This window comes from Symphalangus syndactylus, chromosome 6, assembly GCF_028878055.3.
Source record: "Symphalangus syndactylus isolate Jambi chromosome 6, NHGRI_mSymSyn1-v2.1_pri, whole genome shotgun sequence".
Lineage (NCBI taxonomy): Eukaryota > Metazoa > Chordata > Mammalia > Primates > Hylobatidae > Symphalangus > Symphalangus syndactylus.
In genome coordinates, this window is record NC_072428.2 from 97,510,134 (window position 1) to 97,535,966 (window position 25,833).

The following is a 25,833-nucleotide window of genomic DNA, read 5'->3' on the forward strand; positions in this document are numbered from 1 at the left end:
CAACTCAAACCGTAACTATTTCCCATTCCCTCAAAGAGTCCATCTCTAACCAAACCTTTAACCAGTTTCTCCTCAGAAACTACCAGCTCCTAACGACTTGTGAAGACATGGCAGACTCCAGAGACAGTCTCACACCCTGCTGACCTCTTAAACGGCCAACGACCGGCAACAGATACCCAGGATTGGGAGGGAGGAGGGGGTAGGCCTGCCCTGGCACCCTAAATTAACTACCATCTTCTTTTCTGTTCGGGCAGACCAAACTCTACCCCTAGTACCCCAGATGGCTACAGCAAGCCGATTCTACCAATTCTTAAACACCCTTCGCTCAGACAGCTGGCTCATCGCCAACCCATCCCTACCCCTCAACTGGCTCACTGCTCTGGAGGACAAGGAACATTCATGGACTTCACGTCCAACGAAGTCTTCATGTATAGCGCCCTACTGCTTGGCCTCATACTCATACTGTACCCCATGCACAACCCTGACAGTTCTCCCTGTGCCCCCTCCCCACAGCGCCCCCACTCAGCAGGAAGCAGCCAGATGAACCACGACGCCCATTTTCCCCCATTTAAGAAAACAAAAAGGGAGGAATGTTAGGTAACACGGGGTACCTTAAAATGGCACCGTACCTTAAGATAGGGCCGGTTCTGGGTTCTCCCCTCCTTGACCGGGCACTGTCTGACCCCGCCAAAGGAGGGCCAATCAGAAAGAAGCATCTCCCGCCTTCCCTTGGGCCCGCCCCTAGCCCAATCCACGTAGGCCCAAGGGATATAAAACCCAGCACACCAGCAGCCCTCTCTCTCTTCTCTTCCTTCTCCACTCGATACCTCCAATAAAGATCTCTTGACCGCGACCGGTGTTAGTTTGGTCTCCGCCTGGCCCCTTTCACAGTGAGACCCTGACTCATAATAAATAAAACAAAATAATAAAATAAGTAATTAAAAATTTTACTTTCTCAAAGGCAGCTTTTGAATAAAAAAAGAAAAAAATTTCAGTACTTTTTTTTTTAAGTCTGTTATAGACAGATTCCAGTGTAGAAAAGATACTTGCTAGTAATGATTGCCCTAGGGAAAAAAAGTATTAATTTCTGAACAAATATTATAGAAAGCATATGACGTAATTCTAATATTATTTCATCCTGAACTATTTACACTGTTTTACTTCATTTTTAAAATAAATAAAATTTTATTCACAGGTATAAAAGGCTAAGCCACTAAATTAGAAAGAATTTTCAGTATCAGGATATATCCTTCTTAAATATCTTAAAACTGCAAAAACTTGTAGAGTAAGAACATTCTATTCATAACCTTTACCTTGAAAAGAGGTTACAAAAAGAGATCTTGGTGCATATATCACTCTTCAGTGACTCAAGAGATATATCATTATCTACTCAAGTTTGAAATTTCCTGAAGAATATAAGGGTTATTATTTAGGGTCCCCAAATCATTCTAAAAATCCTGAACTTTTAATAAAGGTTCTATTGCCAATGATAATTATCTTAACTAGAAAAATAATGTTCTTACTTGGTAGTTAACATCCTTAGCAAAAATATTTGTTTATAGCTTTATAATAAAGACGTATTTGAAGAAAAAGACTATTCAAAGAAATTGTGCTAAATATTGAGGACCTTATATGCTGTCTTTTGAGTTTTTTTTTTACTTTTCTCTTGCTCTGGAATTCCCAAGTATGGAGGGAGAAACGTCATTTTGGACTTTTCACTAAAGACTGATCTTTTCTATAGGTAAGTACACTGAATTCCAAGAGACTAAATTTTTTCATAAATATTGCCCTCAAAAAAATTTCAACTAAACTGGTAATTTACATTAAAATTTATATATAAATAGGTATTTGTGTGTGGCATAGGAATATATTCTTCAACAGCGTGAGAATAGTCTCTGAAACAGCAATCTTTAATGGTTTTATTTTAATGAGAAGTTTTTTAAGTACATGAAATAGAGGAAAAGCATATATCCCTATACCTAACAATTCTTTTTAATCAGTAATGATTCATATGCATTTACTTTCTCTCTTTCTCTCCTTCTCTCTCTCTCTCTTTCTTTCTGAAAGGGTCTCGCTTTGTTACTCAGGCTAGAGTACAGTGGTGCAATCTTAACTGACTATAACCTTGAACTTCTAGGCTCAAGCAATCCTCCTGCTTCAGTCTCCTGAATATCTGGAACTACAGGTGTACACTACCATTCCTGGCTAATTGTTTTAGTTTTTGTAGAGAGCGGTCTCCCTATGTTGCCCAGGCTAGTTTTGAACTCATGGCATCAAAAGATTCTCTCACCATAGCCTCCCAAATTGTTGGGATTACGGGCATCAGCCACTGTGCCTGGACTCATACGCATTTAAAATCTGGCCTGCACAAGTTGCCAGTGTTCATTCACCTTAATAATTTACTGTTATCAAGAATTTATATGTGTTTTTATGTAGAAACTCTACCCAATGTAATAATATTACAAACATAAGCCTCCTAAATAGCAGTATTACTTTTGATATTTTCATTAGATTCTCCTGAGTACAGTTGTTTCATTGTAACTGTTCTTATGTTGTTTGTAGAATATTAAATTGTTCAAAAGGAATAACAATATGCAAAGTATTTGATAATAAAAGCTCGAAATGAGGCCACTGCACATAAAGACTAAATAGATTCATTTATGTAGAAAGACAGCCAAAATCAGAACAAATGAATGAAAACACTGCAAGTATAGTTATTTGTCTGTAAATATGAAGGCCCAATATTAATTATCCCATCTAGTAATAAATGCAAAACACGAGTGACTATACACCTTGACAAAAGCATCTCACTGTTTCTTTCACACAATTGAAAGCCAAGTAGAAAGCAGGGTAAAGTAAGCAGTTATGTACTGATATAAATATATGTGCACAAAAGAGTTAACATAACAGGTCTGAGTAGCTATTGTCAGAAAATCCTGATTGCAAGTTTGGTATTTGGCTAGCATCTAGGAACTTAGATTTTGAGAAGGACCTCATAATTCTCTGTTAAGAGTTGTTCACTGTACCTAAACTGTTTGTGACAATATGGTTTATACTGAACAGTTACTTTTCTACTGGGAGTCTAGAATTTTGGTATGTCTTTAGGCATTAACTAACCTCTGATAAAACTCTGGACTCACAAGCTCAAGTTGAGTTTTCCCAGTAGACAGCACTTTTTGCATGCTGTCATAACTTGCTGCCGGAAGAATCAAGGGGGTCATGTCTAACTCCAGTGGGAGAGGACTCCTTGGAAACTTGCATCTGGTCTCCTCTAGACCTTGCCCCATGCATCTTTTTTTGCCTTTGCTGATTTTTCTACGCAGCCTTTCACTGCCACAAATCATAGCCATGAGTACAACTATATGCTGGCGATGGCAGGGGTGACCTGTCTGGAGCAGCCACTGCCATGAGGCTGGCTGCAGTGGAGAGCCGGCAGGAGTCCCACCCACTTCTGAGTTGGAGGGGTGGGACCCTGCCCTCCTGGCTGTAGCTGCAGCGGCCCAGCCACAGCTGTGGACCCAGGCATCCCTGTGTTCTTGGGGACCTGGGAAGCCCCCTACCTCCACAGGCTTGAAAGTGCCTGTTCCCACTGCCTGGCCTCTCCCTGCTCCCAGCACCTACTTTGATTTCACAGCACAATTGAGGCTGAGCCCAGGTGCTGTCACATCTCAGCCGGGTGTGTGCATGCTCAGGGCAGCACACCAGCCCTCTGCCACCTTGGCCCCCTCCAGACTTTGGACACCAACAAGCATGGGAGGAAGACTGAGGGAGTGTTGAGGGCAGCTCAGTGAGGGCTTGCAGGTGCCCCTTGGCATGAACAGCCTCAGTGCTGTGGACGACAGGTTGATGGTGGCAGGAGGCAGAAAGGCTACTGGGCAGAAATGGGTGAGTCTGTGGTGAGGACCTACATTTAAGCCAGGGATCTGAAGCCTGGGGGCTGGACTGCCAGTTCTGCGGACTGGAGTGAGAAGTTATGGTGCTTTTTCCAGGCCTGCCCATCGCCAACCACAGACCAATCAGCACACACTTCCTCCCTTCTGAAGCCCACAAAAACCCCCAACTCAGCCAGACTTGGGCAGATGACAGGACTATCTGCCTGTGGATAGGAGCTACCCACTCTGGGTCTCCTCTCTACTGAGGGCTGCACAAACGACGGGATGACCTGCCAGCAGATACAAGCTAAGCACCCTGGGTCTCCTCTCTGCTGAGGGCTATGAAGATGTCAGGATGACTAGCTTGCAGATGGGACCTACCCACTGCAGGTCTCCTCTCTACTGAGGACTGTACATACATCAAGATGACCTTCCTGCGGAAGGACCTACCCACTCTGGGTCTCCTCTCCACTGAGGGCTGCACAGGTGACAAGATGACCTACCAGCAGATACAAGCTAACCACTCTAGGTCTCCTCTATGCTGATGGCTGTGCAGATGACAGGATGACCTGCCCGCAGATATAAGCTAACCACTCCAGGTCTCCTCTATGCTGAGGGCTGCATGGATGTTGGGATGACCAGCCTGTGGATGGGACCTACCCACTTCAGATCTCCTCTACACTGAGGGCTGCACAGACATCAGGATGGTCTGCCTGTGGAAGGGAGCTAAACACTGCAGGTCACCTCTCCACTAAGAGCTGGACACTTGTGGGGATGACCTGCTTGCAGAAGGGAGCTACCCACTTCGGGTCTGCCACTCAGTGAAGCTCCTCTCTGCCTTGCTCACCTTCCAGTTGTCCACATACCTCATTCTTCTTGGATGTGGGACAAGAACTCAGGACCCACTGAATGGCTGGACTAGAAAAGTAGTAACACAAACAGGGCTGAAACACGCCCCCACTACTCACCACATTCTGCGCAACAAGAAGGAGAGAAGAGCTGTGGCCCTTTGGGGAGCCCACATCTAGGGGCACCCCGAGCCAGAGTTGTGACACCTTCTTTGGGATTCTACAGTTCCTGGTGTCTCTTGAGTTTCCAGGTGTCACTACATTCCCCTCATCTAGATGCGGGTGCCTGCAGCATAAGCTGTGTGCAGTACATCTGATCCAGCTGCAGCCTCACATGGAGCTAGCACCTGTGCTGACACCTGGAGCTGCCTGCCCTGCCACAGCAGCCAGTGTGCCTGGCTGTGCACCGTGGCCGGACCCCAGCTTGTCAATCACATACCACTTGCTGCTCTGTCCTTGGCTCGTGTTTGTCAGTTGTGGGGTCTGGGCCGGTAGTGCAAGCCAAGTGCAGCCTGCTAGGCCAAGTGGGCGGAACGAGCCCAGCAGGCATGAGCAATATTCAGGCAGAAGGCATCACTGGTCACAGGAGTTTCTGGCTGGCGAAGTGACACCCTAAGGATCCTGTGACACTGGGTCCTATCGATCCTCCTAATAAATCATCAAACTTGAGGGATAGTCCTGGAGGCTTTCCACACAGTATAAAAAATATTTAATATTGTGGACTTACAAAGGAAATTATCTATACCATAACACTGGAAACTCAGGAAACTTTTTTCTTTGGGCTACTGGAGGTTAGGATTTAACGATCAGTAGAATCATTATCCTATGAATCATCAAAAACACATCAATATAATGAATAAAATGTAGAATCAGGGATTCCTATGCATAGAAAGAATTCTTATGGCCCATGAGGCTAGTAGATTGGTGGATGACAGAACTCAGAATATGGAAAATGAATATAGCAAAGTACTTTATGGGAAAAATCAATGACCTTCAGTAACACATTATAATGACTTCTATTTAAATGTCGTATTTATCAAAAGTTTTCCCTTATTCTCCAGTGGAAATTTTAAAGCACTTATAAGCTGTCATTTATATGACAGAAAATGAGAAATTAGTATATACATTACAGAAATTAATCTATAAATAATACTATTGCTAGCAGCTACTCCATAAACAAACACGATTACACTTATTTTAGTTTATTTATTTATTTTTGAGATAGAGTTTCACTCTGTCGCCAAGGCTGGAGTGCAGTGGCGTGATCTCAGCTCACTGCAACCTCTGCCTCCTGGTTTGAAGCAATTCTCCTGCCTCAGCCTCCCGAGTAGCTGGGACTACAGGCATATGCCACCATGCCCGGCTAATTTTTGTATTTTTATTAGAGACAGAGTTTCACCATATTGGTCAGGCTGGTCTTGAACGCCTCACCTCGTGATCCACCCACATTGGCCTCCCAAAGTGCTCGGATTACAGGCGTGAGCCACCGCCTGTAATGTAATGATTACATTTATATTGCAAGGAACATTTATAGTTGTCAAGAAATACACTTCTCTATTGCCATTTGATATATAGCCACTCTATAAGGTAGTAACACAAATGATGCTGACTCATACATTCCTGTTTTGTACAAGACAAATATAAAAATATTTTCAATTAAACATACCTTAACTATTTCTTCAATGAAACAAATGTGAGAAACAGGATCTCTCTTCTTGGCCAATACTTTTTGTAGATGTTGTACCTTAAATGAAACAAATGTAAAGCTTAGGCAAGAGAAAAAGCAAGAAAAAGGAAATGGCAACCTTTACGTACATTACCATCAGCTAGTGGAGGTATTTTGAATGCTCATCGGTTAAAAAACCTGCCCAAGGTCACACAACTTGGAATAACCGGGAGTTAATCCATATTAATGTTTTTTCCACTCCTTCAAATATTTACCTGTCCACAAACAGCATAAATATGATCCATAAGTTTCTCCATATTGGTCCAGAGTGAAGCACGCAAAGCTGCAGTATTTCCTGGGGTTGGCATGGTAGATCGTCCAGGTCCCCCTGGTTATGAGTGAGAAAGACAATGAAAAATAAAGTTTTCCAAAGGCAAATATATATATATGTTGTTATGAAAACCATACACAAGCTAAAAAATGAGAAGTTCCTTCTTTAGGAAATAATTTATTATGAGTAAGAATCTTAACCTTTTATGCTTAAGAAAAAAAGGGAAGCGACACATACCCAGGAAGGATAAAATGGAAACTGATGAAAATGGTTTCCTATGAGAGGTGTGAGAATGGTGGGAAATGAACAGGTGAAAGGTATGGGGATGGAGGTGAGTCTTCCTCTGCTTCCTACCGCTCTCATGCCCCTTGTAGGAAACTATCTTCACTAATTTCCCATTTATCCTGTGTATGCACATGTGTGTGTATGTGTGTGTTGTATCCCCTTTGTTAAAAAAAAAAAAAAAAAACCCTAAAACTGAATATAAACACATACCAAAACAAATAAAGTATGTGTGTGTTGTGCCCCCCTTTCATAAAAAAAAAACTGAATATAAACAAATACTGAAACAAATAAAACTAACTGTATATCAAATTGACAATATAACCACACAGGAGGAAAACGATTTTAATTCACAGATTTTTTACTTATAGAACGCTGACTTTAGTGAGATACATTTATGCACAAAAAATTACAAAGAAATACTGAACTTTATTAAACAGATTTTTGCTGGATGTGGTATTGAAGTAGTAATCCTGAAATTAGTTTAGGTATATTTTGGAATGGAGCAAAATAAGGTTCTCAGTGTAAACAGAATAAAGACACAAATATGTAACGGGAATCAGAGGTATTTCCCAACTCTATCCACTGGAAAGTCAGAGAGACAATGGTTCCTCAATAGTAATAAGTATAGGTAGTATCCAAATTTTGATTTCTAAGACCATTCTCCAATAAAAACAAAGCAGGATTCAGTGGAAAAAAGAGTGATTTCATATTTGGAGCAGTGAAAATACAAGGTGAATGTGGTAGATATTGTGCCAGTGAGCAATAAAGTATTTGAAGACAAATGAAATTTTTCAAAAGGATACATCAAGTTGACTGGAGGGGGCTTCCACAACACAAATTTCAGAGAATTTGGCCATCCAAAATAATACTGATGGTAATGAATTATAAAACAATGATTAAAAAATAATTCATGAGTACACAGTGAAACTCAAATGTTTAAAAAGGATGGAAATGCTCTTTACAAAAGAGTATCAGCTAATAAATGCAGAAAGAATGACAGAATTAGAAAAAATATCACCATTTTGCAACTACTTGTTGCAAAGTTAATTAACAGAAAGAGTATGGATGGATACCGAAACACTAAGTGAAATGTTATTGGCCGGGCATGGTGGCTCATGCCTGTAATCCCAGCACTTTGGGAGGCCAAGGTGGGCAAATCACCTGAAGTCAGGATTCAAGACCAGCTTGACTAACATGGAGAAACCCCATCTCTGCTAAAAATACAGAATTAGCCAGGCATGGTGTCGCATGCCTGCAATTCTAGCTACTCAGGAGGCTGAGGCAGGAGAATTGCTTGAACCCAGGAGGTGGAGGTTGCGGTGAGCCGAGATTGTACCATTGCACTCCAGCCTGGGCAACAAGAGCAAAATTCCATCTCAAAAAAAAAAAAAAGTTATCGAGAACAAGATATTCATCACATAGTCTCAAAGTACGCACCTATAAATTACTAATTACAAAGATAAGAGCATAGTATTACAAGGAGCAATCTGGCATATGCCAATTTAATGAAGTGATCTAATTTAGCATCAGCAACAATGAAACAAACTGAAATAATTTTGTTGTTTTCCTGATATGATGTAATAGGAAGTACACAACATCATCTTACCAATAGTATGTTTACCCTGAAGCTAATCATGAAGAAAATATCACATGAATCCAGACAAATTCAGATTATGAGGCTCTCCAAAAAATGTTAATGCCATTAAAAAAAAAAAGCCAGTGGTGCTGTTTTTTATTAAAGAGACAAGACAGCCAACAGAAAAGCATGATCCCTGATTGGTTTCAGTCAGGGGAAATCAACTTACATAAACAACATCTTGGGGAACAATAAAAGTTTGAGTATGAACTGCACCTTAAATAATATTAATGTATCAATACTAAACTTTTCTTGTATATAACACATGCAGGAATCTATATGTAAAGGTTTGAAATGTTTCAATAAAAAAATAGAAATTTTAATCCCAAACCGAAAGGCATACATTTCACTCCAAACTAACGTTTAATACCGGCAGTAGAAGAGCTCATCATTGGTTAGTCAGTCTATATCCCTGCTTTTACGGAGGACAAGATCAAGAAAACCAGAGGTACTGTGTGTGTAAACTACCTCACTCTAGTTTTTCAACAATTCAGAAAAGAATTACATGTACCTTTAGCAAACAGATGCAGTTATTTCTTTAATCTGATAATAGTAGCAAGCAATAAAATAATCTATGAGAAAGATGTTGGCCTTAAAAAATACAGATAATACCTGTTTGAAATCTGCATCTAATGAATTTTTAGAATATTTGCAGTGCTATGCAAAGACTATTAAGGGAAAGTATACAGGAAATGGATAATACTGTAACAATCTGCAGCTGTCTCATATAAAGAATGAACTCATAACCGAGAAAAGGGTATGTAGTACCTTTAAGAATACTAAAAAATATAGGTCAAATTCCTGGAATATGTATGACTTGGTTTTATTATAATTATGAAACCCTTTAACCTATTATTCTTTTAAATACAAGCAGAAATACAAGATATTGCCATTACCAGTTAGCTTTAATAGACTCAAGAAACAAAATAGTCTCTTAAGTTTTATTTAAGTGATGAAATAAACTAAGAGTTCCTCGCAGATATAATACTTGAAAAATGGTTTCTAGTTAGTGATGGTGGAATAAAATCATTTTCTTACTCTCTTCTCTTGAATGCCAATGAAAAGAAAATCAAACAAAAGTAGAAAATGTCAACTTCAAAGAAATAAAGAATCAAACAAAACTTCAAACTTGAGATTATGAAGCATGCATGCCAGTTGCTGTAGATAAGTCAAAATGAAGAAGGAACCAGACAGATGACACCTTAGATCATTAGGAAGAAGTAAATTGCTTTTAAAACCAACTGTAAGAATTTGCACAAGCTACCTAAGGATTCTTTGATTACAGCTGAGATCTACAGATTAGGACAGGCCAGGGAATGTTCAACACTGCAAAATGTAAAAAAAAAAAGAAAAGCTGAAGGAAAATCATAAGGAATTGAATTTATGTCGTTTAAGAATTAGCCCCTAAGTGTGGAGAGACTACTGGAGGTAAAGTGAGATGAAGAAAAAAAAAAATACTGAGAATGCTAGGATTCAACACTGAAATGGCTTAAATAGCTTTACTGGGAGCCATACTGAGCTTCCGAATGATACAAATTTTGAGAACAGATGTGCTCCCAAGGTAAAAAGAAGTAACAAACTGGTCAATGGTTATTGTAGACAACAAACCTAAATTAAACTGCAGACTGCTTCAGGTATCTCCCTTCAGCCATGGCTACACCATTCTTCAATGAATAGCTAGCACTTTTCAATGATGAATAATCATCAGAAACAAAGCAACAATGGACTTAACATAGACACCGGGGAGGGTGGCAGGAAGGAGGAAGAAAGGAATATAAGCTAAAAGCAATGATAAACATAGATCACCAAAGAAACAATAGAAAGGGATACTCAGTTTTCCACTGTCTCAAAATAATTACTGGAATACTCACTGGAAAAATATTATAGAAATTAGGACCATATTAGAAAAAACAAGTTACAATAAACGAGAGTGAAAACACAGTAACACATGTGAAATAGGCAAGAGGAAATAATACAAAATGAAGTAAAATGCAAAGATACTGGAAGCAAAGTGAAAAAACTCCAAGCAAATATCAAGAGAATCAGACTTCCACATCCACGACACCCTCTCTCCCATATTATGCCCAGCACCAAGTGCAAGAAGATACTAGACATGGAAAACAACAAATATCTGATATATGCATAATGTTCCTGAAAAGAACAAATGGAAACAGAAAAACATTCAATATACAATGGAAGAAAACCTTTCTATAAAAGGGAACATACTTTAACACACATACATACACACACAAAAACTGACACACAGCATTCAACTCTGAGACATATCCTAAAGAAGTCACTAAACTTCAAAGATAAAGGAAAAACCATTTGGACAGTCAAGAAAACGCAAGTCAGCTAGTGTGGGATAAAAATCTGATTAGTCTCATAATTCTCTAATGTAACACTAAAACCCAGCAGTTGCTGAAGCAATGTCTGATGGTAGATGGGACACTCCATTTTCCTTTCATATGAAGGGACTTCAGCTAAAGTAACTTTCTTGCCTTCTTTCCCTACCTCTTACTCAATTCTCCCCATGTGAAGAGGAGTGAGTGATGAGTGAATCTCAATAAGAAACTGAGCATAATTGGCTCAGTCTCTTCCTTTCTCTGTTGTTGAAGCTTTGCATATACAAAAGGTGCATTCTGACCAACATTCTACCAGTGGTAAGTATAGTGGGAAAGGCTGAATTGGGAAATAAGTTTAATTTTGAGGTGATATATTAAAAAACCCATTTGGATATAAATCTAAGCTATGCCTTTTGGTGTATTTTTTTTAACAGTAATAAAACTAACATTACAATTGTCATCTTTTTGTCTCCTACATTTGTGTCTCATTTTCCAATTCAGTGGGGTAAGAAAAACGTTATTTATCGGGACACACATGGCTACAAAATTCTAAGGGAAAGAAAGTGTAAATAAAAATTTATACCTGGCCAAATCATTTAAGCGTAAAAGCAAAACACACCACCAACTACGCAAGGACTCAAAAAGCACAGTACCCATAAAACATTTTGAAAAATCAGCGGGATTACGATATCCAGCCAAGGGAGAGAAGAATATAGAAATGGAGAGGTCTGGTACAACCTCTATGGAAAATAGTACGGAGATTTCTCAAAGACCTAAAGTACATCTACCATTTGATCCAGCAGTCCCACTACTGGGTATCTACCCAAAGGAAAATAGGTCATGTATCAAAAAGACACCTACATGTGTATGTTTATCATAATGTAACTCACAATTGCAAAGATAGGGAACCAATCTAAGTGTTCATAAAACAATGAGTGAGTAAAGAAACTGTTGTGTATATTATATATATATAATATATATTGTATATTATATATATAAATATAATATATATTGTATATTATATATATAAATATAATATATATAATATATAATAAATATAATATATAATATATAATATATTATATATAATAAATATAATATATATAATATATAATATATATTATATATAATAAATATAATATATATAATATATAATATATATTATATATATAATAAATATAATATATAATATATAATACATATTATATAATAAATATAATATATATTATATATAATATGTATTATATATATAATAAATATAATAGATATTATATATAATATATATTATATATATAATAAATATAATATATAATATATATTATATATATAATAAATATAATATATATATACATACATACACACACACACACACCATGGAACACTACTCAGCCATAAAAAAGAATGAAATAATATATTTTGCAGCAACTTGGATGGCACAAGCGGCCATTACTCCAAGTGAAGTAACTGAGGAGCGGAAACCTGAATACCATACGTTCTCACTTATAAGTGGGAGCTAAGCTATGGGTATGAAAAGAAAGAGTGGTATAATGGACATGGGAGACTCAGAACAGGAGAGCAGGAGGGATGTGAGGGCTAAAAAACAACATATTGGTACAATGTACATGACTCAGGTGACCATGCACTAAAATCTTAGACTTCACCACTATACAATTCATCCATGCAACCAAAACCCACTTGTACCCCTAAAGCTACTGAAAAAAACAGAAAAGAAATGCAGAGGTCATGTTAAAAGAACCAGAGATTAAAATCATTTAAAAATAGAAGAAAATGTAAAAAACACTAATCATTCAAAAATAACATAATTAACAACAGGCAAATGAGGATGGGGGGCGGGTAGGGAAAAGTTTAAGTACGCCTATTTCTCACATTTAGTAGTAAAGACTCAATAGACTTAGTAACAAATGACTTCAATTTCTTAATTTTTTAAAATCTTTCATTCACTACTATTAAATTTAGAGGTATCAATTAGGATCTTATGAAGAAGCGTTAATTGGAAATTCATTAAGTCCTTGATGTCACATAAATTTCTAATTATTCTGTTGAATGAAAGTAAAATACTTTTTTATTTTATTGTATTTTATTATTATACTTTAGGTTTTAGGGTACATGTGCACAACGTGCAGGGTTGTTACATATGTATCCATGTGCCATGTTGGTTTGCTGCACCCATTAACTCGTCATTTAGCATTAGGTATATCTCCTAATGCTGTCCCTCCCCCCTCCCCCCACCCCACAACAGTCCCTGGAGTGTGAAGTTCCCCTTCCTGTGCCCATGAGTTCTCATTGTTCAATTCCCACCTATGAGTGAGAACATGTGGTGTTTGGTTTTTTGTCCTTGCGATAGTTTACTGAGAATGATGGTTTCCAGTTTCATCCATGTCCCTACAAAGGACATGAACTCATCATTTTTTATGGCTGCATAGTATTCTATGGTGTATATGTGCCACATTTTCTTAATCCAGTCTATCGTTGTTGGACATTTGGGTTGGTACCAAGTCTTTGCTATTGTGAATAGTGCCGCAATAAACATACGTGTGCATGTGTCTTTATAGCAGCATGATTTATAGTCCTTTGGGTATATACCCAGTAATGGGATGGCTGGGTCAAATGGTATTTCTAGTTCTAGATTCCTGAGAAATCGCCACACTGACTTCCATAATGGTTGAACTAGTTTACAGTCCCACCAACAGTGTAAAAGTGTTCCTATTTCTCCACATCCTCTCCAGCACCTGTTGTTTCCTGACTTTTTAATGATGGCCATTCTAACTGGTGGGAGATGGTGTCTCATTGTGGTTTTGATTTGCATTTCTCTGATGGCCAGTGATGATGCGCATTTTTTCATGTGTTTTTTGGCTGCATAAATGTCTTCTTTTGAGAAGTGTCTGTTCATGTCCTTTGCCCACTTTTTGATGGGGTTGTTTTTTTCTTGTAAATTTGTTTGAGTTAATTGTAGATTCTGGATATTAGCCCTTTGTCAGATGAGTAGGTTTCAAAAATTTTCTCCCATTCTGTAGGTTGCCTGTTCACTCTGATGGTAGTTTCTTTTGCTGTGCAGAAGCTCTTTAGTTTAATTAGATCCCATTTGTCAATTTTGGCTTTTGTTGCCATTGCTTTTGGTGTTTTAGACATGAAGTCCTTGCCCATGCCTATGTCCTGAATGGTATTGCCTAGGTTTTCTTCTAGAGTTTTTATGGTTTCAGGTCTAACATGTAAGTCTTTAATCCATCTTGAATTAATTTTTGTATAAGGTGTAAGGAAGGGATCCAGTTTCAGCTTTCTACATATGGCTATCCAGTTTTCCCAGCACCATTTATTAAATAGGGAATCCTTTCCCCATTTCTTGCTTTTGTCAGGTTTGTCAAAGATCAGATAGTTGTAGATATGAGGCATTATTTCTGAGGGCTCTGTTCTGATCCATTGATCTATGTCAATAAATATAATCCAGCACATAAACAGAACCAAAGACAGAAACCACATGATTATCTCAATAGATGCAGAAAAGGCCTTTGACAAAATTCAACAACCCTTCATGCTAAAAACTCTCAATAAATTAGGTATTGATGGGACATATCTCAAAATAATAAGAGCTATCTATGACAAACCCACAGCCAATATCATACTGAATGGGCAAAAACTGGAAGCATTCCCTTTGAAAACTGGCACAAGACAGGGGTGCCCTCTCTCACCACTCCTATTCAACATAGTGCTGGAAGTTCTGGCCAGGGCAATCAGGCAGAACAAGGAAATAAAGGGTATTCAATTAGGAAAAGAGGAAGTCAAACTGTTCCTGTTTGCAGATGACATGATTGTGTATCTAGAAAACCCCATCGTCTCAGCCCAAAATCTCCTTAAGCTGATTAGCAACTTCAGCAAAGTCTCAGGATACAAAATCAATGTACAAAAATCACAAGCATTCTTGTACACCAATCACAGACAAACAGAGAGCCAAATCATGAGTGAACTCCCATTCACAATTGCTTCAAAGAAAATAAAATACCTAGGAATCCAACTTACAAGGGATGTGAAGGACCTCTTCAAGGAGAACTACAAACCACTGCTCAATGAAATAAAAGAGGATACAAACGAATGGAAGAACATTCCATGCTCATGGTTTGGAAGAATCAATATCGTGAAAATGGCCATACTGCCCGAAGTAATTTATAGATTCAATGCCATCCCCATCAAGCTACCAATGACTTTCTTCACAGAATTGCAAAAAACTACTTTAAAGATCATATGGAACCAAAAAAGAGCCCGCATCGCCAAGTCAATCCTAAACCAAAAGAACAAAGCTGGAGGCATCACGCTACCTGACTTCAAACTATACTACAAGGCTACAGTAACCAAAACAGCATGGTACTGGTACCACAACAGAGGGCTAACCTTTAAAAATCTCTTTAAGACCTAAGATTCTTTTATCTCTTTTTATCTATTACAACTTAAAAGTTATATATATTCAGTATTATGTAAGGTCACATTTATATAGCAAATATAAAAATAATAGGCGAGGCATGGTGGCTCATGCCTGTAATCCCAACACTTTGGGAGGCCAAGGAAGGAGGATTGCTTGAGGCCAGGAGTTCAAGACCAACTGGGGCAACACAGCAAAACTCCATCTATATTTTTTTAAATAAAAAATTAAAAATCTAAAAAAAATTAAAAATTAATAAATAGCCACTTTTTTTACTATTAGCTATGGATCAGGAACTGTTATTAATTCAATATGAGTTATTCCATCAACCCTGTGATGGATCAGAGTGCCTTCAACAGAAAAATGGGAGGAGAAAAACCAGAAACATTCACTATAGATAACATTTTGGGGAATTTTCCTAAAGACTGAAGAAATAACATGCAGGTAGTAGAGCTGAAGAAAGAAATTAAGATATATTTATTTAATTGGCTTTAAGCAAAAGGAGATACAATAACACAACTGTATGTGAAGGGAAAGAGATGCAAAGAAAGAAACTTTGTCAACCTGGTGGAAAGAAGGCATCTGCTAAAGCAATACCTTGTAGTGATGGGATCTAATACAACTGCAGAGTGCTTGGTCTTTGCTGGGAGAAAGCATAGTTCATCCTTACCAACAAGAATGAAGAACGAATATAAGGGGAGAAATGGAGAGATGGAGTGGCAGCAAGTAAGTAAGGATGGACATAATCTGTGGTCTTTTCTATCTTCTTTTATGGAGAAGTGTGTGTATATGTAAATATCACCAGGTATGTCTTGGTAGGAAAAGGTTTACAGACTCCTAATGAAAGGCTACTCCTTTCTACGTTGAATTTACCATCCTTTAGTAGTTTTCTTTAGACTTTACTATAGTTGTAAAGTTGCCAAGGATTTTATCAGTTTCTATTTCCACAGTTAGTCATTATTTTTCCTGGGTATCAGAACTATCATAAAGAAAAGTCCAGAAAGCTAAAGTAGAGATTGCATTCCTTAAAAATATATTTTCTGTCTCAATAAGAAGTATATGGGAGGATAAGGATTTTAGGAGAAAAATATGTTCCTTGCCTTTTTATTTTTTATTTTTTGCATCTGTTTCCTCTCAACTAAATGACGCTACAGTTTATGGATCTTTATCCAGAAGTTCTGAATATACCAGTTGGCCAGTTCAACTCACTGATCAGACAAAAAAGATATAAATAAATTCTGAAACATAATTTCTTCTCTCATTTTCTGTCTACTAAGAAATGAGTCATTAGATTGCTTTGAAACATGAGTGTTTCACATACTATTCAAAAGACTTCTCAGTTATAAATAAATAAGGAAGCTAAATATAAACCACATCCATACCTCTCACAGCTGACTGGGAAGGCTGAGTCAAAACTTTTATGTCTAATGCACTGTTGATATTTTCTTCTAAAGTAGCACAATATCCATCCACAACACTGGTAATAGTATCCTTCAAAGTTCCAAGATTATAGAAAACCTGAAGAGCTGTTCCGACTTGAGTTGGATTCTTAAAAAAAGGTGGGATGGGGTGGAAGCAGATATAAATAGGAAAACAAACAAAATCAATATAAATATACAACTTTAAGCAGGACTTCAGCAGTCCTATCATATTTAAATACTACCATATTTTAAAATTATCAAAGACAAGAAAAAACACAATTTGAAGTGAAGATTATTTTTAATCATTATTTATTTCATAAAAGACAAAGTTAAATACTATGTATATTATTTCCCTTACTATTTTTGTCCTCCTTTAAAAAATAACAAGAAGTTTGAAAGTTGAGAGCTGAACCATGCAGACTTATTCATTATATTTCACTGACCCATTAACTCATTCTAACTACAAATATTTATACAGTGCCTACTGTATCTGTCATAGCTCTGAGTGCTGGAAAAACAGTAGTGAAACAAAACCAATTAAGTTCCTGTCTTCATGGAACTTATATTTATTGAGAAATGTACAAAACATAACACAGAATAATGGGTAGTAACAAGTGCTATAAAAACGTGAAGTAGGGAATAAGAATAGAGTATGATGGGAATTATTATACACAGATTAGTCAGATAATGCACCTCTGAGGTACTATTTAAACAAAGACTTGAATATACTGAGGGGGTCAAAGGAAGATATAGGAAAATACAGATCTGGGCAATGGTATTAGCCAAAGTGCTGAAACAGCAATGTGCTTAGTATGCTAGGGAAACAGCAAGGCCATGATGGAGCAGAGTGAAGCAGAGAGGCAGAAGATGAGGGAGGTATTGAAATACCATCAATGAACAGATTATGTCTAGAGTGATATAAATGGGTTGTTGGATTTGTGGCTAAGTTAACGAACAAATTATCAAGCTAGAAGTTGAGACACTGACATATATTTTCAGGCCCAAATAACTCAAAATCCTCTCACACTTTAGTAAGTGTCTGTTATTAGAGACACATAGTTAAAATGTTAAATTATTTCATTAACCTATTTTCTACACTAAGTTTATTTTAGCAGGTTACCTCTGAAATCCGTTGGTGTTATTTTAATAATAGTACATGCTGCAGACATACACATGAACTCACACACAGAGGCAAAGTAGACTCAGCTTAAAGAAAATAACAGGAAACATGGCTGGCGAATAACAATACTCATTTGAGTTTTTTTTTTAATTAAACAAGAAAAAGAACCAAATGGATATTATTTCAAATTAAAATGTTCTAATAAAAAAGCTTAATACGGTCATAATAGAAATTAATTCTATGTTATAAATTCTCAATGTATGGTCAACAAGGAAAATAAGCTATTTCATAAAAAATTATTAACGGAAAACAAGGGGCATAGCATTTGCTTTTACTGTTATTTCCATTTTTTTCCTTTCTCCCAAGACTGTTTTATCTTAAACTTTTTAGTAGAGACCAAAAATCAAAATGAGGCAGCTGTAAAGAAATTTCCCATGTCATTATTTAAGTGTATGTATAATCCAAGAAACCACTACTGGAGCAACATCAAAGAATACTTTCACCTCATAAAACTAGAATACAGATATACTTTAAAACTATATTTATTGCCTTTACTATTATCAGAGGATCTGAAAAGCATAGCTTCTCCACACTCAGTACAGTTTCAGTGTTATCAGCTGAATGTACATTGTAAGATTTATGCATACAACAACTAAAAAACACTTAAATTTTTCACTTAAAACACCTAGCTAAAATAAATCACTCTTCAAAATTCTCCACTCCAAAAATTACTAACTTTCAACTTCTCAAAACATGTTTGAAAAGGTTACTTCTGAAATCTATTGGCGTTATTTTAACGTAATAGTGTATTACATTACAAATATAGCTCATCATTAAAGCATATATTACAGCACTATTTATAGTACTGACAATTTACAATATTTAATAATTCTAGAAGTAATTTTAAACTTGTCAAATAGCATGTTCACTTTTTCAATTAATGGCATTCATATTTAAAGCTTAACACATAGATTATGCCAGTTAAAAAACTGCAAAATAATTATCTGAAATAAAATTCTTTAAGTAACATATATACAGAGGAGTATGCTAATTATGTAAGCACAGCTTTATTATCACAAAGTGAACACACCTAGTTAACTATCACCTAGATCTTGAAGCTAAGTATTATCAGCACCTTTGAATCTTGTGTAGCTCCCCAAACTGCACCTTTCCAAATATTATCACTATCATTACTTCTAACACCAAAAATTTATTTTGTTTTTGAATTTCACATTAATGGAATTATACAGTATGTATTATCTTGTGGCTTGTCCCTTTTACTCAACATATTTTTTTGTGAAATTTGTCCATGTTGTTGGATGCAGCAGTAGTTGATTCATTTCTTACTGCTGTGCAGTATTCCACTGTAGTAATTTGCTTTAGTTTATCTATCCTACTGTTGATAAATAATAGGCTTACTTCTACCTTTAGGTATTTTAATTTATGCCACCATGAACAATCTGTACACCTCTATTAGTGAACATATATACACATGCATTTCTGCAGGCAAGAGAAGAATTGCTAAATCATATTAGTACACTTAGAGTGTGTAGATATTGCCAATTTTACAAAGCTATTGCAGCAATTTACACTCCCACCAGTGATACATGAAAATTGTGGATGCCCCACAAATTTGCCAAAAATTCAAATGATCATTCCTTTAATTTTGGCTATTATTTTGAGTGAGTACTATGATTTTAATTTGTATTTCTATGATGACTAAAAAACTGAATACTTCTTACATGGTAATTACCCATTTGGATATCTTCTTTTGTGAAGAACTTATTCATATCTTTTGCCCATTTTTTTAACTAGTTGTTTTTTGTCATTTACATATAAAGTTGTTTATATATTTTGGATACAACCACTTTGATAATTATATATACTGCAAATATGTTCTCCCACTCTTAATGAAGTATTTTAAGGAAGAGAAATTCCTAATTTGAATGTAGCCCATTTTATCAATCTTACTCTCTACGGTTTAGTACTTTTGGTATTGTTCAAAAAGTGTTCCCCACCCCACATTCATAAAGATATCTTTCATTCATAAAGTTATCCTCCTGAAACTCTATTGGTTTATCTTTCATTCTCAGAAATACAATTCGCCTGGAATTAATTTCTATAGAATGTGAAATAGGAGTCAAGATTAGTGTTTTTCTACATGAATACCCAATTGATCAAAAAAAGAGCAAATAAAAATCACCCGCACTCCCGAAAAGCCACCTTTGCAATAAACCAAGTTTCTAAATATGTGTGGGAGTTTCTGGACTTTCAAATCTCTACCATTTCTCTATCCTTACAATTCACCTATCTAAATTACTGTAGCTTTAAATACCAGATTTGGCAATCCTCTGCCTCTCTTCTTCAATTTGATATAGGCTCTTCTTGATATATGACACTTCCATATAAATTTCAAAATTGGCATGACAAATATCCTTTTTAAAAAAAAGTTTTCAGATATTGTTTGAGATTACATTAACTCTATAGATAAAATTAGAAATAATGGATATCTGTGTAATATTGAGTCCTCAAATCCATGAATATGGTATCGCTTTTCGTTTACTCAGGTCTTTAATTTCTCTTAATGTTTTATAGATAGTTTTCTGTGAAAAAGTCTTATATATCTTTAGTTTAAATTATTTCTATTATTTTGATATAAATTGTATGTTTTTAAATTTTCTGTAAACAATCAGTAAATTGTTTTGACTTTTCTATCTATATAACCATGGTATTTCTGAATAATTTTTATTTCTCCCTTCCCATTCTCCTCTATCTCATTGCTTTTATTACTTTGGCTAGGATCTTCAGTATTGCACTGAGTAGAATAAGTAAGAGTGGTATTTTTGCGTCATCCCTAATATCAAATGGAAAGCCTTAAATATTTCACTATCGAGATTTTTAGAAATGCTCTTTATCAGATTAAAGATACTGGCTTGCTATGACTATTTTTAATCATGAATTGATTTTGAATGTTATTAAGTATGTATTGAGATAATAATTTTCCTCCTTTACTGGAGAAATTATATTTCTGGAATAAAGCCATCTTGGTCATAATACATTATCAGTTTTAGATCTCTGTGGCTACATTTACTAACACTTTGCTTAGTATTTTTGTACAGATTTTAAAGGAAGACAGCTAGTAATTTTACTTCCTTACAATATTCTCGTTTTCATATTAACGTTATCTTGGCCTCATAAAATGAGCAGGTAAATACTTTTGGTCCCTCTTTCTCAATTCTTGGATACAGTTTACGTTACACTGGTTTATTTATTCCTTAAATGTTTGGAAGAATTGCCCCAGTGAAGCTGATTGGCCTTGGAGTTTTCTCCAAGGAAAGGTCTTTTTAATAATAAATTCAATTTTGTTAATAGATATAGAACTAGATAGATTTTATAATTTTCCTAGTGTTATTTTTGATATGTTGTTTTCCAGAAATTTGTCAATTTCATCTAAATTTTCAAATCAATTGGTATGAACTCATACTTAATATTGTCTTAACCTTTTTTAGTTTTTGTTGGGTCTGTTATTAGATCACCTTTTTCATTCTTGATAGTGGTAATTTGTGCCTCTTTTTTCCCTTCTCCTCAACAGTCTTGTTGGAATTTATCAATTTAATTTGTTAATCTTGTTAAGTAACTAAATTTTGGCTTCTATTGGATTTTGTATTCCATTACTAGCTTTTTGTTATTCTTATTTCACAGACTTTGGAGCCAGACCTAGATCAGGATCCAAACTCTACCACTTGGCAGTCAAAACCTAAAGGCAAATTATCTAACCTCTTTAAGGCTTAGTTTCCTCATGTGCATAACAGCAAAAATAAGAGCATCAACCTAACGGGTAAATAAAATAATCTTTACTCTCTAGATTCCTCCTCTCTGGGCAGGGCATCTCTGAAAGAAAGGCAGAAGCCCCAGTCAGGGGCTTATAGATAAAACTCCCATCTCCCTGGGGAGAGCACCTGGGGGAAGGGGTGGCTGTGGGCGCAACTACAGCAGACTCAAATGTTCCTGCCTGCTGGCTCTGAAGCGAGCTCTGCTAAGGGACAGACGGCCTCCTCAAGTGGGTTCCTGACCGCAGTGCCTCCTGCCTGGGAGACACCTCCCAGCAGGGGTCGACAGACATCTCACACAGGAGAACTCCAGTTGGCATCTGGCAGGTGCCCCTCTGGGACGAAGCTTTCCGAGGAAGGAACAGGCAGCAATCTTTGCTGTTCTGCAACCTCTGTTGGTGATACCCAGGCAAACAGGATCTGGAGTGGACCTCCAGCAAACTCCAGCAGACCTGCAGCCGAGGGGTCCAACCATTAGAAGGAAAACTAACAAACAGAAAGGAATAGTGTCAACATCAACAAAAAGGAGGTCCAAACAGAAACCCCATCTGAAGGTCACCAACAGCAAAGACCAAAGGTAGGTAAAACCACAAAGATGAGGAAAAACCAGCGCAAAAAGGGTGAAAATTACAAAAACCAGAATGCCACTTCTCTTCCAGAAAATCACAACTCCTCGCCAGCAACGAAACAAAACTGGATGGAGAATGAGTTTGATGAATTGACAGAAGTAGGCTTCAGAAGGTGGGTAATAACAAACTCCTCCGAGCTAAAGGAGCATGTTTTAACCCAATGCAAGGAAGCTAAGAACCTTGAAAAAAGGTTAGAAAAATCACTAACTAGAATAATCAGTTTAGAGAAGAACATAAATGACCTGACTGCGCTGAAAAACACAGCACAAGAACTTCATGAAGCATACACAAGTATCAACAGCCAAAACGATCAAGTGGAAGAAAAGACATCAAAGACTGAAGATCAGCTCAATGAAATAAAGCGAGAAGACAAGATTAAAGAGTGAAAAGAAATGAACAAAGCCTCCAAGAAACAGCGCACTAGGTGAAAAGACCAAATCTACGTTTGATTGGTGTACCTGAAAGTGACAGGGAAAATGGAACCAAGTGGGAAAACACACTTCAGGATATTATCCAGGAGAACTTCCCCAACCTAGCAAGACAGGCCAATATTCAAATTCAGGAAATACAGAGAACATCACAAAGATACTCCTCAAGAGGAGCACCCAAGTCACATAGTTGTCAGATTCACCAAAGTTGAAATGAAGGAAATAATATTAAGGGCAGCCAGAGAGAAAGGTCGGGTTACCCACAAAGGGAAGCCCATCAGACTAACAGCAGATCTCTCTGCAGAAACCCTAAAAGCCAGAAGAGAGTAGGGGCCAACATTAAACATTCTCAAAGAAAAGAATTTTCAACCAGAATTTCATATCCAGCCAAACTAAGCTTCATAAGCGAAGGAGAAAGAAAATCCTTTACAGACAAGCAAACGCTGAGAGATTTTGTCACCACCAGGCCTGCCTTACAAGAGCTCTTGAAGAAAGCACTAAATATGGAAAGGAAAAACCAGTACCAGCTACTGCAAAACATACCAAATTGTAAAGACCACGGACATTATGGAGAAACTGCATCAATTAACAGGCAAAATAACCAGCTAGCATCATGATGACAGGATCAAATTCACACGTAACAATATTAACCTTAAATGTAAATGGGCTAAATGCCCCAATTAAAAGACACAGACTGGCAAATTGGATAAAGAGTCAAGACCCATTGGTGGGCTGTATTCAGGAGACCCATCTCACGTGCAATAACACACACAGGCACAAAATAAAGGGATGCAGGAATATTTACCAAGCGAATGGAAAGCAAAAAAAAGCGGGGGTTGCAATCCTAGTTTCTGATAAAACAGACTTTAAACCAACAAAGATAAAACAAGACAAAGAAGCGCATTACATAATGGTAAAGGGATCAATCTAACAAGACGAGCTAACTATCCTAAATATATATGCACCCAATACAGGAGCATCCAGATTCATAAAGCAAGTTCTTAGAGACCTACAAAGAGACTTAGACTCCCACACAATAATAGTGGGAGACTTTAATGCCCCACTGTCAATATGAGATCAACGAGACAGAAAATTTACAAGGATATCAGGACTTGAACTCTGCTCTGGACCAAGCGGACCTAATAGACATCTACAGAATTCTACGCCCCAAACCAACAGAATATGCATTCTTCTTGGCACTACATCGCACGTATTCTAAAATTGACAACATAATTGGAAGTAAAACACTGCTCAGCAAATGCAAAAGAACGGAAATCCTAACAGTCTCTCAGACCACAGTGCAATCAAATTAGAACTCAGGATTGAGAAATTCACTCAAAACCGCACAACTACATCGAAACTGAACAACCTGCTCCTGAATGACTACTGGGTAATTAACGAAATTAAGGCAGAAATAAATAAGTTCTTTGAAACCAATGAGAACAAAGACACAATGTACCAGAATCTCTGGGACACAGCTAAAGCAGTGTTTAGGGAGAAATTTCTCACAGGAGAAAGCGAGAAAGATCTAAAATCGACACCCTAACATCACAATTAAAAGAACTAGAGAAGCAAGAGCAAACAAATTCAAAAGCTAGCAGAAGACAAGAAACAACTAACATCAGAGCAGAACTGAAGGAGATACAGACACGAAAACCCCTTCAAAAAAATCAATGAATCCAGGAGCTGGTTTTGTTGAAAAGATTAACAAAATAGACCACCAGCCAGACTAATAAAGAAGAAAAGAAAGAAGAATCAATTAGACACAATAAAAAATTATAAAGGGGAGATCACCACTGATCCCACAGAAATATAAACTACCATCAGAGAATACTATAAACACCTCTACACAAATAAACTAGAAAACCTAGAAGAAATGGATAAATTCCTGGACACATACACCCTCCCAAGACTAAACCAGGAAAAAGTCGAATCCTTGAATAGACCAATAACAAGTCGTGAAATTGAGGCAGTAATTAATAGCCTACCAACCAAAGCCCAGGACCAGACAAATTCACAGCCGAATTCTACCAGAGGTTCAAAGAGGAGCTGGTACCGTTTCTTCTGAAACTATTCCAAACAATAGGAAAAGAGGGACTCCTCCCTAACTCATGAGGCTAGCATCATCCTGATACCAAAACCTGGCAGAGACACAACAAAAAAAGAAAATTTCAGGCCAATATCCCTGATGAACATCCATGTGAAAATCCTCAGTAAAATACCGGTAAACCGAAACCAGCAGCGCATGAAAAAGCTTATCCACCCTGATCAAGTTGGCTTCATCCCTGGGATGCAAGGTTGGTTCCACATATGTAAATCAATAAACGTAATCCATCACATAAATAGAACCAATGACAAAAACCACATGTTATCTCAATACATGCAGAAAAGGCCTTTGGCAAAATTAAACACCCCTTCATGCTAAAAATAATTAATTAGGTATTGATGAAACATCTCAAAATAATAAGAGCTATTTATGACAAACCCACAGACAGCCAATATCACGGCGAAAGCTGGAAACATTCCCCTTGAAAACCAGCACAAGACAAGGATGCCCTCTCTCATCACTCCTATTCAACATAGTATTGGAAGTTCTGGCCAGGGCAATCAGGCAAGAGAAAGAAATAAAGAGTATTCAAATAGGAAAAGAGGAAGTCAAACTGTCTCTGTTTGTAGATGACATGATTACATATTTAGAAAACCCCATCATCTCAGCCCGAAATCTCCTTAAGCTCATAAGCAACTTCAGCAAAGTCTCAGGATACAAAATATATGTGCAAAAATCACAAGCATTCCTATATACCAACAACAGACAGCCAAATCATGAACTCCCATTCATAATTTCTACAAAGAGAATAAAATACCTAGGAATACAACTTACAAGGGATGTGAAGGACCTCTTCAAGGAGAACTACAAACCACTGCTCAACGAAATAAGAGAGGACACAAACAAATGGAAAAACATTCCATGCTCATGGATAGGAAGAATC

At 37.0% G+C, this 25,833-nt stretch overlaps 1 protein-coding gene across 8 annotated transcripts in view; it reads right to left on the bottom strand.

Annotated features, from left to right (window-relative positions):
- The window catches only part of COG5 (component of oligomeric golgi complex 5), a 373,684-nt gene that overhangs the window by 162,313 nt on the left and 185,538 nt on the right, over window positions 1-25,833 (bottom strand). For 6 of the 8 annotated variants that reach the window (XM_055283612.1, XM_055283613.1, XM_055283611.1 and 3 more), the window contains exons 8-10: window positions 16,798-16,963; window positions 6,662-6,774; window positions 6,387-6,464 (exon numbers count right to left, since the gene is read on the bottom strand). The exons of 1 other annotated variant lie outside the window; for it this stretch is intronic. In XM_055283612.1, coding sequence (XP_055139587.1) covers window positions 6,387-6,464; window positions 6,662-6,774; window positions 16,798-16,963 — 357 coding nt within the window. The remainder of the gene's footprint in view (window positions 1-6,386; window positions 6,465-6,661; window positions 6,775-16,797; window positions 16,964-25,833) is intronic. One more of the 8 variants, XM_055283617.1, reaches the window with a different exon arrangement.